This window comes from Bombus vancouverensis, chromosome 9, assembly GCF_051014615.1.
Source record: "Bombus vancouverensis nearcticus chromosome 9, iyBomVanc1_principal, whole genome shotgun sequence".
In the NCBI taxonomy this organism is placed as follows: domain Eukaryota; kingdom Metazoa; phylum Arthropoda; class Insecta; order Hymenoptera; family Apidae; genus Bombus; species Bombus vancouverensis.
The window spans coordinates 498,863-515,138 of record NC_134919.1 but is presented as its reverse complement, the minus strand read 5'-3'; the positions used below and the strand labels follow the sequence as shown (position 1 = coordinate 515,138).

The window sequence follows — 16,276 nt, the reverse complement described above, 5'->3', positions numbered from 1 at the left end:
CGAATAAAGATCACAGGGACGCTACGAATAGAGAAGGAAGGGCAACAGAAGAAATAGAAAACCGATACGATACCTTTGGCCTTAGGTTATCTAGGATGGTAATAATATATGTATATTCGACGATTTAAGGAAATAATTAAACTCAATTGGCAGTTAACAATTCCATGGAACGCAACAGGCACAATAGAAATATAGAAATACGACATAAGAAACGTGTGATGAGAAACATTTTAGCACGAAACGTAAGTGAGTCAACAAGACACTAATTCGCGGAAAAATCTAGATAAGCAACAATCCATTCCATATACGAATTTCATACCTGATTCCTCGATAGAAAGCCGCTCTATCAGCCACTCGATGAGATCGTAACCTGCAACACGCAGGCAGCCTACTGTAGTGTCCTGGCCGTGATGGCCGCTTACGTTTACTCCACAACGTAGATACCGATGGCACTCACCCATGAAAGCTGAGGGAATTGAGGTGAGAAATTGTTTTTGGCTGCGCACGGGTACCCCGTTCTCAGGGTCTTGCATCTCCCGCACCAGCCCCTCCATCTGTAATAAATACAGTCAAACGATTAATAACGGTGGTATACTTCGTATTCAAGATGGTTCTATCCATCTCGTTTTCTCATTTTTTTTTCTTTATGGCGTAATTGTTCTTTTTTCCTTTTACTTTAAAACATACATCTTTCGAGAATTAATCTAGATAACGATTAAAACTATCTCATACATAAATCTATCTATACATATACATATCTCTCGATATCATTGTGAAATTCGTCCAAGTCAATAGTCGAACAAAATTAAATTTGTTGCTTTAATTATATGGTGATATACATATTTCAACCCCATATTTCTGTTACAATAATATCGACGCATTTGTTGTGTCTAGTAATTAAGTAAATGAAATAAAGTTAAAAGAAGTTGTCAATTGTACGATTAGGATTGTTAACCAATTTCATTGGAAAATAAAATGACTGCTTTTTCATCGTATCACCACATCGGTTCAGGGAAATGAATTTTACCTAATTATTCATAACGCACATTAAATTTGAATAAATTTGACTAAGTATTTTAGATATTTTACTCGAAAAAACGTAATGATTTAAATATCTTGAAAAGAACATAACTTTGAACATTTTCATAATCAGCGGTACATAAATGTAAATACTAGAGACGCGAGGGTGCACGTATGTTCGAAATTGGGGCGGTGTTAAACGGTGTACAGCTTAGCCACGCCACGCCATGCCATCCCACGTAAAGAGATAATTGGTGCCGTTTGACTTAAAGTAAAAACGTGGTACCGAGCAATCTATCTGTACTCTATTTAGGCAATGCTATCCCAGATAAAAGGATAATTGGCGTCGTCAATCTGGGGTTGGGAATGCAGATGGCTTGAGCAGCCGTTTTCTCTTCGCCAGTTGTTTCCCGCCTACGAGCGTATCACGTAAAATTAAGGCTTAGGTTTTAAAGACAAGAAGGTTGAGCCGTAACACCGCTACTATCTTTCTTTTCTATCGAAATTCTCCCATCGAATTCTTTTCTATTTTATTATGAAGCTTGAATATCACAACTGAATAAGCACAGTTTACGCGACTGATCTGAGAGATGTCGACTGGTGAGGGTTTGTAGTTTCAGTCCAGAGGTGTTCTCGTATTATTACGGAGGAAAGCTCGGTGCGGGTGTGCCCTTTGAACTAACAACGCGGATTCGTTGTTCACACTTTTCGTTAGGAAAAGTGAGGGTAACGATCCGCGATGCCAATTGGTTATAGCCCACGTTAATAAACGAAGATAGGAGGAGGAAGCCTCCTACCAACGTGGCTCGTAGTATAAACAGGGAATATAAAGAACCCCAAGCCAGAAGTCAACCTACGAGTTTTTTTCTTTTTTATTATTTAATTTGTACTTTACAATTTGTCCAGCTGGACATTTGGTAAATTTTTCTAACATAATTGCTAAATAACATGTGGATGGCTACCCCCAGCGGGAATACCATCTTCGAGTTTGACTATTTTATTTCTTTAGTGAGATCAGTGAGGTGATTTTTTTTTAGTCTTCTTTCTATGAGAGCTTTGCTCGTTTCAGCAGGCAGCTGGTTTGGATGTGTTGCCGTTTCCTTGTATTTTTCTGCGTACCTGCCGATTTCTTCTTTGACCGTTAGTATTTTTAATTCTTTGCGTATATCCTCGTTTCTGGCATTGTTTCTGGCATTATTTATGTGGCTCATTGCTGCTGTCCCCCATAGTGGTATTCCGTACGTCCAAATTGGTTTTATTATCGCTTTGTAGATTTTTAGTTTATTTTTTAATCTACGAGTGCCGAGGCTCTCTGGTACCCCTAAATTTCTGAATGTACCTCGAACCTTGTAATAAACATGTTACAACAAGCACACGAGCGTACATCATTTCATAACGGACCAAAAAACGTTCGGGCGGGATCTCGATACACCCGTATTGTTCGGGTTCTCAAAAGTTTCGTGATCCTACTTCGACTCGAGTATAAGCATGAACAGGCAGTATAAACATTATTAACTATTGACTAAGAAGGGGATAGAAGTGACGTTAAATGGGACTTTGTGTCTCAGATTCTGAAATACCGATCTGGGAAAGCTCAGAATGTTTCTTATGACGTAGTTACATGAGTTGAACAAATTCTCGCTGCACTCTAGTAAAATCAAAAGGTGGAAGGGGGAACGTCTATGCCTTTGTCACAGAGTCATAAATTAGCAATAGAAAAATCAAGGAGGCCTAACGAACATCCCACAGGGCATCGAAACAACAACGTAGACAATGTCCCAGTGTCAGAAAACAGTAACATTCCGGCAACACCCCGGCGACACCCGGGGGGGGGAGGGGGGTTCATAAGAGTCAAACCTATAGTATATAAACCTTCCTAAAATCAGCTCTCGAGTCACTCTGTTCAATTCACGTAATAAACTCTGCCACCATATCTAAAGTCTGAATTTTTCTTACCTTGTTCGTAAAACGTTTAAACCTGTGCGAAATCATTCGAACGACGCGAGGAAACGACCAGCGATTTCTTAATTTCATCACTCCCCGCGTCTTCGACGTGACACGTACATGCTTTTATGAGGTACGCATATGTTAGTGTCACGACCGGCATACTTCAAATCCGACGGACTGACGATAGAGATAAAGATGTGGCGGCACTCGGCGACAATGTATATTGCTGAAGTGCCTAATGAACCATCAACATCCCAACGGTCCTTCCACCGAAGCTTCTAGAAGAAAGAGCACGTGGCAACGATCGCGGACGCCTAGCAAATGCATGGACGGTGGGTATGTTGAGGGATGACAAAAGAAAGTAATCGGATCCAATCGAAAGTAAAATCATAAGAGTCTGTCTTAGAAAGTCACGCCTGGAGTTCGAAAGTAGATTGTAAAGTGTATTGTTGTTACGCCAGGCGACTCTCTGCTTGGCCCAGGTCACACACCGCGGGCCAGACGGACACCAGATGTCCGCTCTTCCGTACGGCGTACCCTCAATAGCCTTAAGCATCCGTCATAAACCCGAGTCACTTGCCTGCTAAGGTCCTTCAAACAAACATCTGGTTCCGAGGAATTTCTAAAGACTATTGTCTACCACGGCTTAACTAAGGAAAGTTGGTTTTTCTCACGCACGCTGCAACTTTCCTCCCACTAACCACTTTCTCTCGAGGGCGGTTAAGACCCTTCGTTTAACCAATTAAAAACGAAGCCTATTCCCTCACTCTCCTAAACAACATCGGCACCAACAAATCCGATGGTCCCGTGCGCTAGACACACCCATCCTTAGTTTTCCTCCGACACATCATCGGCTCCCAAGACAGTACTGATTTCACATCCTTCGAACGGTCAACATCCTTCGAGCGGGTATACACACCCGCAGATCAGTCACTCAATCATCTCGTACACACGCACCAGTGTAACTATCCTCGTTATAAGTTGTGGAATAAACGGTGAAATATAACTTACTACTGTGTCATATTCAATCAACCACCTCTGTTATCTTAACCGAAACAGGGGAACGACTACTTCGCGGCGTCGATTCACCGAATCGTAGCGAGAATTTACGCCTCTCGCTGACGCGTTTTCCTCGCGACCGCGTCTCTCCGCGAACGGTCGTAACAATTGTTGTTAGAAAAAAATAAAGTTTTCTTTTTTTATTTTTCACCTCAAATTTCTTTTTTATTTTGTTATTTTACGTGACATTAGCGTCAACAGTTTCAAGGCTATAATTTTTCAAAAAGGTAAGTTACGGAAGCGAAGTTTAGTTGGCGATTAGCAAAGGAGAGACAAGGAAAAAATGAAAAAAAGCAGACGCATTAATAACATTTAGAGCGTTAAACGAGTCGGAAATAGAATTTTCTGATTGCAAAAGAAATTATTAAACAGTTTGAAATGTTGATCTTGAATATAACTTCTATCGTTAGAAATGGGCTTGATCTAGGTCCAATATGAGTCAGAATAGTGGACGAAGAAAAATTCAAGATATACAGTTTAAAATAGACGCGGTCTCTCTGCCTATTTAGCAGGAAATGTTGAAACGGAGTGACATAGTGTATTGATAAAAAGTAGCTAACAAAAATTGGATAATGAAAGCCACTTAGAAAAATCTTGACGACTTTTGGCAAGATCGGCAAAACGACTATACGAAAAATGGACGCCAGTGGCTAAACTGTCGCATAATTTAGAGATTGTGCTATTAGCCACGTTTCCCAGATATCGGAATTTGGGTACCGATTTTTTTAAAGCTGCATCGTTGATCAGTCAAGAATATGATACGTATGCAGAATACGCGATGGAAAAAATTTTCTTTTGAAAAAAACAAGATAAAAAATATGCGAAGAGAAAATTGTTGAAATTATAATCCGGCTCAATGAGACGCTTTCTCATTATAGATGTGGAAAATTATAGATAGAAGAGAATGCTGCACGCACAGACAAATAGCCTGATAGTGTCAAACAAAAAAAAAAGATGATTCCAAAGTTACAAAATTGCAATGACGTTATGACTGCAACAAAATTGACCATAATGATAGAAGGTGTCGATATAAACAGCAAGCTATGAAGAAGAGAGAAATCAAGGTAGTTCAGACAGGTCGTCTGCACGTTACGCGATTAACTACACGAGACTACGTTGTTTCAACTGTTGCGGCACAAGGCCTTTGTAACCGTCATCTTGCTAAAATTACGACTAACGACGAACGTGTAACATCAACCACATCGCAATCCACATCAGAGACCAGGCCGCACACCGAGGGCAAGATGGCAACCGGATGTCTACACATCCGCCACAACATCGTCACTAAACTTGACTGATTTTTCATCTTTCGAACAGTTAACATCTCTTTACCGGGTTTCTACCCTCAGATCAGTCGCCTACTTAATTTGTATAAAGTTGTTAGAGTAAAGTGTAATTTATACGTGTCAATTCAGTGTATACTCAATTGTGACTATTAAGTGCATAATAAAGTATAATAAAAAGAAAGTTAATGGTTGTGTTTCGGTTCAACCTTGTTATTTTTATATAATCTGAGTTGTGACTTGTGATTTTACGTGACAAACGCGACGCGTTTCGCGGTCCTGGCACAATGATTCTCTTTCCAGCGGCTTCTTTGCTCCTTATTATACTATCGCGGAAAGACCGACGAAATATATACAGTGTTGCGATATAGCGTAAGTGCCGACAGGTCGAAAGGGTCGGAAACTTCAATAGGCCTAACGGTCCGTCAATATGACTTCAGTACCGCAGTTGGTAGTTAGTCAGTCGGGAGTCAAGAGTCAAATTAGAAGGAAGTTAGTCGTTGCAACGGATCAGTAAAGTCGACAGCGAGTTCGAGACAACATCAATAAACGCACTATTTTGAAGTAATACGCCGAGTAGTCCTTTGGCACCCTTCACGCCCTACATCTCACAACCTTGATAGATTCAGCCGCATCATTTTTTGTTGAAGTAATTACTTCAGGAAAGCTCTACACCTTTTCTTTCGTATATGGAGACCACTGTTACGAAGAAAATAGAATTTAGTGAAACAAAAAATTCGAAATAAGGAGAGATCCATATTATTGTGCCCTTGGATATAAATTTTGTTTTGGGTTAGAAGATCTAGAAACAAAAAAGCTATAAGTAGATATCTATAGCTGTTTCTCGTAGCCTTCAGCTAGAGCTACAAGATTAACTTTTTTGTAATGTTCTTTGCTATAAATATATGAACGTGCTCCCTATCATTCTTCTTCCTATTGTATTATAACATTGTAAGAGTGAAGATCTGGATCAGCATACGCTATACCTGTGCTTATACTTATACTCTTATTTATTTCAATATATTTTTCTATTACAAATTCATCCACTCGTTCCCCTATCAGTCAACCTCAACAATTTTCACCGCGGGAAGGAAGTGTTAGAAGAATTGGAGGGTGCTATGAACGATGCACATTAACGTTATGTAGAATTACTGAAGGTATAATTTGCAAAAACCGAAACAACGTTGATTGTACATAGTGCAAAATCTATACTTCAAACATTCTATATTGTACCGAATAGAGAATCATTGTACGAAGCTATACTACAAGTAAACACCATCTCTGGTACGGATTTAATTTTCAAAACATCAATGATACGGAACCCGAATTGTTTGACTTCCGTTTAAACAAAAAGAAGAAAATACATCCAGAAACGTATTTGGATATATTTATTTAGATTGGATTAGAAAATTATTTAACTTTGTTCAAACGTCCCATCAAAAATGAAAGAAGAATTGTATTACGTTTTGATGGAATATTAGTAATTAGTAATATTAGTAATTACAGATGACAAGATTCGCGTGGTAAATACCGGAGAAATATATTAGAACGACCACAGAGATACCAATAACTTATCCCAACATGAGATAGTACGTAAAATAATCAAGGATCTAAGAATATTAGAAAAGATAATTATTCGTCAATTCGTCACAGACAATCGCCGTATACGAGCTCAATTGTATCAGTAAAGAAAAAAGATGGAAATGATAGATTATGCGTGGATTACCGAGCTTTAAGTCCTACAACAGTAAGGGATCGGTATACTTCATCACGGATCGATGATTAACTTGATCGTCTAGAACAAGGTAAATACATGAAAATTCAAGAAAGCGGTTTCGCTTTCATCGCCCCCGATGGGCATTATGAATATTTAAGGATGTCGTGGCTTGACTTTACAGTCATACGACTACAAAATCCATTATCGAATATTCTTTTTTTCTTTTGCAAGAATTTCACAATCAATTCTCATTGAGAATTATAAGTAAATTATTCTGGTATGGTATAATACGTGGTATAAACGTGAATAATAAGTGATTATCGTATGTTTGATTCTAGCTGAATCGAATGTTTAGATCTAGAGGATAGTGTCTTTTTAGCCTGCGAATCTGATCCGTCGTGTCAAGTAATTGAATGACTAATGGGTTTTGGTGGTTGTTAACTCTTATGTTATTACTGAATTTGGATATTTCTTCTTTAACTGTAGGTATCTTAAGGTCGCGATGTATTGTTTCGTTGATAGCCTACCAAAGTGCATCTATTAGATCTTAGTGTTTTGATTGGAATCGTTGAAGAATTTCTATGTTGGAATTACTCGCTCTTCCCCATAGTTGGATCCCCATTATCGAATATGACATCATTTTCATTCGCATTGCCGCGAATGACTGCCAAGTCAAGGTGCGAGTCACTACGGCAGAGTCACACGCTCAGAAGCAGTTATAGAGTAGATAAAACGTCCTGCATGCCATAGCCATCGAAATAATAACCAGATAGTAACAGAATAACCGCGTCTGATATACACCCGATGATAACCCCTCCACAGGGGCCAAAACTTAGTATAAGAACCCTCTCAAATCAGCATTCAACACCTTTTTCTTCTAACACACTGAACCGTCACTCTGTTGGATTCGTACAATAAATTTTATTACCGTATCTAAAGTTCAAATTTTTTTACTTTACTTGTGAAACGTTCGAACTACGACGCGAGATCACCGGTGATCTGTCAATTTCATGATTTCTTGTATCTCCTACGTGACAACAGACTAATCGCGCGCGATTACGAAGTACGGATATGGAATATATACATGCTATACCCACGTTCGGAACAGTCATGCGCGACTAAACGTTATTTTGTTGTTAGAATGTGAGGAGTCCTCACTGAGGATGTGTTAATATATAACACTATCAACTTATAATGCTATATCACATTATTATATAATTGTTGAGATATGTATAATTTTCTGTGCTGGACTAGGTTAAATGCGTAGTAGAGATACTTATATGCGAATATCAGTGTGTGGAAGTATGTGTGTCCGAAGCGTCTCGAAAACAAAGGAATGTAAACCTATCAGTCGGTTAAGAGTCGGTTAACAGTCGGGTATAGATGAAAGTGCTGAGACGCGTGCAAGTGTGTATCGATGAATATATAAGGAATCGTTCATGAAATAAATATTTCATTATTTTAATATTACTCCTCAGTATAAATTTAGTGTTCCTATAACATTATTTCGGCTTCAAAGATCCACAATTTTCAACAATAATAATACATGTAAACTCTCTAAGAGTTCAAATGCGAATACGTTTGTACGACCGTCTCTCGACGCACGACTTCTTTTGTTTCACGGACAGAGCGGCTTTCTTTGTTTTACGGAGAGCCATTTTGAGAGACACGCATTTCCCAAACGCACGGACAGAGATCAACATCGGAGATAGACAAGATCACAGAAGAAAGAGTAATTATTTAAAACATCGAAGACTCAGGACGTAGCTCAGGACGTTGAAAATCGATTCTCGATTTTCAGGTAGACATTGTACAGAACTTGCTATTTATTGTTTACTGTCATTAATTGGTTGTTGTTTATTTAATTATTACTGTTATTAATTGTTGTTAATTATTAATTGTTGATTACTTCTGTATTTCATTTAAGTGTTTTCACAATAAACTCGATTTTCAAATTTTCAGGATCGATCCCTGAATTATCCTAGAATTGAACCTTATATACATAATGCTAGGATTTATAATATCTTTAATAGAAATAATTAATATCACAATGATGAAGAATTTTCTACCGTAATACTATACATATGTCTGCTTGTTAATATTTGACAGAAATCCAGAATTAAACAATTTTATTTCTGTTTTTCAACCTACCCAAGAACTTTTTTATTTACTACTAATAGTTTTTCGACATAAATATATATATAGGTTAAAAACTTTTTATAAGGAGTGCCATGATAGACGATTAATGTGTTAAAAAAAATATGATCCCGTTGAAAAAAAATTAAGTTAATCTTTGTTCGATTTCACTCATTCATGAAGATTCAAAATAACACGTGATTTACGGCTCGATCAGAGACCATTGGTTACTTCTGACAGAAAGATTTAACTTTTTACCATTTGGCTAGTAACACTCGGATGGTACACAACCTCGTAATAATTTCGACAAACAGCGTGCATTTTGAAATTTTCCAAACGCGGTAAAAGTTTGCTTACACCAGTGTTTCCATAATCAAAAACTTTGTCTGTCAGAACCTTCGACGTAACAAGTGGAAAAGAAACCTAACTCGAACATGATTCTTGTCTTCTGTTTTTATAGTTTATATAGGTTTAGACTATATACCATTTTATTCAACTGCCGTAAGGCGACCAGAAACCAATATCGATGCATATGCTATTGTACAGTATATACAGACGCACAATTATAAGCAGAGTACACTGTAGCGGTAGTAACAGTTCTTTGCGAATATCTTGCAAACCTAGCAGCAGTTATACGTACAGAAAAAAGTTGTTCAAAATGCTGAGTACGAAAATATACAAAAATCGAAATTAGCGAGGTAAATGAAATATCAACGATCCCTACACATATAACCAGAGATCTCACGTAGCCGGTCTTTCCGAAATATCTGTAAGAAACTACTATACCGCTACAGTGAATCCTGCTTATAATTGTACGTCTAGTATCGATTGCCGGTTGCCGGTCGCTTATCTTCTGTCTATAAACGAGGTCAGGCGAGATTAAAAATCTCATGTACAACGTTCATATGTTAGGCTGTAAAAGACATCTGTTACAACTTATAACTGAATCAAAAGTGAATATCATCAATGTACATATTGGGTTTGGATTCGGGTTAGTTTATTCAAGTTCAGTTGCCTCACGACATCCAGCAACGCTTTCGAATAATGACAAATTATGTCGTTGTTTATTACTTAAACCTATAACCGGCTTCCTCGCGGCGTCCGAGTCAGGAATACGAGCAACACGGGTATATGTACACATGTACCAAGGATCCCTCCCAAACTTTTCTCCACCCGTTGCAATCTCGATACATGTATCCGCACATCTCTAATATATTAAAATCCCGCCAGACCTTGCCCGAACTGTTTTCGGCCCATTCCGAAGCTCAGGATCTCGATATATACTCGGGACGAATCGCACATCTCTAGTAACTTCGCGCGCGCGTTTGTGTATCCTACGTATATCCGTAAGCATAGACTCTCTTAAAATTTTCCAACTTAATTATTAAGACTTAGCCAATCGCGCGCGCCACAGCGAGCTATACGTTTCCCATTGCGCTCGGACAAGCAAGTCTATAACCTAACCCCAATCTATAACGCTGTGCACCGCGTGTTTTCCCAGTATCAAGGACTAATATTCACTACTTAAAAAACAAAGAAGTCTAAAAATTATTTAGGTGGTCAATTATACTTTGCGGTAATGATTTTATTTAACGATTTCACATATTGTTTATACAAAACGTCAAATAGAAAGGATATATTATAAGTATAAAAAATATAGGCAAGATTAAAAACATTAAGGATGACTAAAGATAAATAACACGACTTGAACGTTAAATTAAACATTCATAATGCATTTTAATATCTTTTTACAATGTGGTATCGATCGATTATAACTTTACTTAGTCATAACTGATAGTGTAACTTTGTAATTAATTTTAACACAACTAAATTGGTGTATTTTATTATATACTGTACTTTATAAAAGCAGAAAAAGTGGTGCAATTGATTCGGGGCAATTCCAGGTAAACAATAACTGGTAATAATCAAAACAAAACAAAAAAAGAAAACGCGTTGCAAAAGTCAAAAAGGGAGATCTCCCCGTTCGGTCACGCAGCGATGTACTTTACAGAGGGGAGATCTCCCTATTCGGTTGGCTAGGTGTTAAGCCATAAAACGATGTTTGATAAAATGAAAAATGACTGGAAAATTTTGTACTAGTATCAATATGCGAACTGTGAATCAAGTTTAAATAATGCAGCTAGTACTCTATTCATAATGTGTAAATAAGAAATTCATAAACCTTGTCGAAGGCGTAAGGCCTGTGAACGCGTGGCTCCTTCTTCTGTTGTTGATTATTAGAGGCCTCCATCGCGATCGAGGCGGCCCTCTGCGACGCTGACAGGAGCTGTGGCGGTATCGATGGCGGAGGGGGCTGGGGAGTTGGGCTGGAGACGGGTCTACCCGAACTCCATGGGGCTCTAGCCCCATCCCATCACTCCAGTCACCCCCGCACGCCCACTGAAATTTGTAAGGAATTATTCATTTCACATTGTGTTTTTACATAATTTTCATATTTTCAAGCTTAATTATAATACTACTTATAACAAGGCTAATTAATATTTCAACGTTATCGGTATGTGCTGGCTGATGATTCTAACAAATGAGACAAGCTGTGTGTAGTTCTCAATTTTAAGTAATACAATGATTAGAAACAAATCGCGCAGAAAAACCTTTCACTGTTTAACAAACACTATGTATATGGCACAATTTTCTTTTACCAATACATACTTCTTATCGTTAAATTCAAAACATTTATATATGCTTGATTACTTTCTTAGTTGTCACGATACAAGGAAATGTTTCGAGAAGAATCTGTTGTATTTTAGAGGAAAGATTAAGTTATAAGAGTGAATGTCATCTGAAGGTCGTATCTTCTGAAAGCTTTTAAGTAGAGTGAATTAACTTTTTGTTTATATTAGAAAAGTGAAATCAATACGCATGCTAACCCCAATCATGTCCCATACTATGGCCCTGAAAGGATCTGAGTCGAAAATTTGGCAAGAAATTGACTGAGGTGAAAATTCGCAGAAAATTAATTGCAGAAACAAAATAAACATCTTAATTGCATTATTTTACCGTGCGCTGAGAATGTTGCCCTCCAAATTCAATACACTTATACAATACAAACTAATGCATGACTAGCTAGCTCTTTTTATTGTATCCGAAGATAAACTTGCACATTGCACATGCGTTGGAAATACGGATTTTTATGCCTGCAGCCGTTATCGGAAAGTTGAGCACATATTAAACTAATAAATAGTATGATCAAAGTGTTTATTTTGTTTCTGTAATTCATTTTTCGTTTCCGCTCAGTCGTTTACTTCCGAAGTTTTCAGCGATAGGTTGTTTCAAGATCATGGGACATGGTTGGATGAGTTTTGATCTCACCTTTTTAGTAGTAAACGAAAAAAAAGATATTCCATTTAAAAAAACCTTACTATTATTAAAATCCTAGAGGATTTAACCTTAAGACGATCTTCACACTCATAATCTAATTTCCCCCTTGAAATACAATAACTTTCTCTCGTAACATTTCTTTATCGTGACAAATACAGAGGTAATTAAGAACGACAAAGTTAGATAGGACACACTGTATAAATTTTTTACCGAAATTATCCGATCTACATACTGTTCAATTTAGTAAATTAGATTTATTTACGTAAATTAGAAATTAAATTTAATTTGTAATTAAGCTTTGGTGAACTGAGTGAATTACTTCCTCATCGACTTCAGTGGTCTTGAAATGTCAAAGTCACCATTTTTGAAAGCTTCTTCCTATACATATATAGGACGGTCGATTTTAGTTTCCGAGTTATACACGAAACTATGTTTGGTACCATATACACAATGTCTTCGAAATCATGGTACAAATGGTCGCAGGTGGTGATTCCACGTACAAAAATAACATCTTTTCGTTTAAGGCTTTGTTTTCGAGGAAAATGAGTCTGAAAACCTATCAGGTACCACCCGTATATTAACTCTTTATGGACGAGTGTCGGCAAATATGATAGCCGCCCAAGTCTTTTTTACTGTTGTGGACAGTTATTTTGAAGTGGCTGTAATTCTATTTTTCTAAGCGGTAATCTTATGCGTATTTACGTATGGGTATAGTAAACTAAACAGTATTATGTTATGAAAATTATAGACCTTTAGAAATCTTATCTTCCGTTTAACGTAAAATCGCGATGGGAATGATGGTCGAGTCCGAACGAATTTCAATCTTTCAATGGCATTACCGGATAAATCAGAAAGCTTATTATATATTTTTTATAATACCTTATACACGATGCCTAAAAGTTCCAAAAAGAACATGTTCGATAGTGATAGTAGTGATGACGAACACTATTTTGAACCTGACAAGATAGAAGACGACGACAATGCTTTAGACAGTGGAAACGAACTCCGTTCAACAATGAATCGGCTCAGACGTTTCAACGTTTCTAGTAATAGTGACAATGATGATGAACTAAATATTGATGAAAATAATACAAGCCTCGACAATGAATAACGCAAACGTTCAACGTGTATATTTTCTCAACTGCGCGCGCCAATACCTCTCGTCCACAGCGACGCTCGCTCGCCGAACGGTCTTGTCCACAAAGGATTAACTGGAAACTTCGAATTATGAAATTTTTGTTTCTGTTCGCGTCTGTATTTTAAACATGGACAATGTCACGATTTGCTTCCTTATTGTTGTTATCTTATCCGCGATATCGATTATTATTTTCCTTTATTCTGTATTTAATTTAAATGGTTTTATAAATGAGAATAACGTTAATACTTTGTAAATATCCTTTTATTAATTAGGAAAGGAAGAAAAAAATTAATTAGTTAAAACATGGGTACCAGATGGGTTTTCAGACTCGTTTTCCTCAAAAACGAAGTCTTAGAGGAAAAAATTTTATTCTTTTTTCACTTATTTTTGTATGTAGAATCACCACACGATCGCTTGTACCATAATTTCGGAAACACCTTGTACGTACCTTCTTTCTATATTTTGTACAAAATTATAAATTAGATATTATAATTATTGCTTATGTACGTATATATGTGCACAAATTATAACTGTGTTAATGTAGACGCACCATTATCGGTATTGCCTACGGGCCGCCACTACTTAAATAGCTTAATCCTACCTACTCCTTTGCATTTGAAATTCAGTAACTGGAATTTTTGTTATTTTTTTCACTGCTTATACGTCACTATGAAAATACGAAAATAATCCGTCAAAATTCATGAAAAGGTAATACATCAACAGCTTTACGCAGCATACATGATACCAAAAATACCTCTGTGTATCATTTGAAAATTAGAACCGACCACTCATATATATAGGAAGAAGTTGTTCAGAATGATGATCTTGACAACATATTTTAAGGGCTTCGAAATCGGTAAAAAGGTAAGGTCAGTAATTTGATTAAATTTTTTAATTCATTAAAAATATTGACAGGAAATAAACAATTCTTACGTCTAATTATTCCTCCGAACTTAATCATTTTTTGTTTCCATAGTGCATACGTTTTCTAAATACTGTACTTCTTGTATGTTTCATAACACATAGTAATAATAAAAAATAACTAGCAGAAAACTGTAGCTTTATGCGGTAAATAAGAGAAAGTGACTTGAGACAGGTTTAATAAAATCTCCAAAATTCGGTACATATTCTATAAAAAGAAACGTATTACTAGAGGTCGGAAACATTATTTTATACGCGAACAATATACACGTATGTATCCACTTCGTAATCAATTCATTTAGGAATTACCATAGATTGAACATAATACATTATTTTTTTATTTTACTGCATACCCTTAATATACGAACGTCAACATTTACTTCTCTTTTAACTATACAAAAAATGCAGCTATTCAATTTACGAACAGTATTATAATTTTATTCTTAAGATTTATACCATTAAATACTTCGGCTTCTCGATGTGTACGACAAATTTTTAGTAGTGCTAAATATATACATATATGTAATAGGGAAGGTACCCCAACAGATTAACGTTTATTTCAACTCATCAATAACTTTTGCAATATCTTATTTTCTATTTTTCTTACGAAAATTTGTTATTTTTCTGTGCCCTATTTTTACACATATGTATACTATCGCGCATAAGTATTTGGACTCGCAAATGATTACAAATGTATAAAATATATTTTAAATGAAGCTCTTCGATCTAATTTTTGCCTCTGATCCTATCTCAGGCAAGCATATATAATTAGTACATATTGATAAAGACACTGGTTGATATTAATTAATAGAAATAAATACAGCAATAATTGTATGTAAATGAAAACTGCTTCTACAGAAACACCTTAGCTAAAAGTAACTTAAAGTGCATCTGTTCAATGCTTAGATCTTAGAACGATTGGGATATGTGTCTCCAACCACATTCTAAAAGTCTATATAAACTTTTCTAATGCTAGCGGTTTATTAGAAATAAATATAGAATTCAATTGACTCAGATACAAATGTATTTCTTGTTTTAGTTTCATTTTAGCACAATATTTGACCCCTATTATGGCAAGAAGCAAAGCATTAGTAGTAGAGATAAGAATATAAATATTTTGATTAGATTGTATCCAGTGTCCAAATACTTATACACGATAATGTAGGTATAAGAATTTCGTTGATTGTATCATCAAAGTATTTGCGATAGAAACGTAATGCGGTAATTAGAATTCATTTAATTGATAAATATGAGATTTTACTCCTTATTGTATCTTGATTTGTTGTACGTTTAAATTAATCTACTTTTATTTGTATTAAAAATCTTGGAAACCAAAGTGGGATAAAAAGCAATATTGAACACCGAGAAGGAATTGGTTACCAGGAAGAACAATATGATGGAAAGAGAGAGCAAAGAAAAGATTTAAGTAGTAGTATAATAGGCGTTATGTTATATATAAACACTGAAATTTTAAAATAGTCTATAGACAGAATACGTATGATATGAATGAAATCGTAGATGAAGAAGAATGAATGAGGAGGGTGTGAGTGCGTGAGATAACATAGGAAGTAAGAGATGTATGAAATAAAAGATGTAAAACCGGAAGTTCGTTCTAAACCGCTCTAAGCCAGAAATATGTATAATAAATAATAATAAAAAATAATAAATAAGTATTACACATCTTCTATTGTTAACGGTAGAAATAGTTTTGAAATA

At 36.2% G+C, this 16,276-nt stretch overlaps 1 protein-coding gene across 10 annotated transcripts in view; it reads right to left on the bottom strand.

The window, feature by feature from the left end:
* The window catches only part of LOC117159933 (uncharacterized), a 48,630-nt gene that overhangs the window by 29,587 nt on the left and 2,767 nt on the right, over positions 1–16,276 (bottom strand). For 8 of the 10 annotated variants that reach the window (XM_076621458.1, XM_076621452.1, XM_076621453.1 and 5 more), the window contains 2 exons: positions 11,345–11,562; positions 320–554 (listed from right to left, as the gene is read on the bottom strand). In XM_076621458.1, the coding sequence (XP_076477573.1) occupies positions 320–554; positions 11,345–11,413 (304 nt within the window). In that variant the 5' untranslated portion in view covers positions 11,414–11,562. The remainder of the gene's footprint in view (positions 1–319; positions 555–11,344; positions 11,563–16,276) is intronic. The other 2 variants (XM_076621459.1, XM_076621460.1) reach the window with 1 other exon arrangement.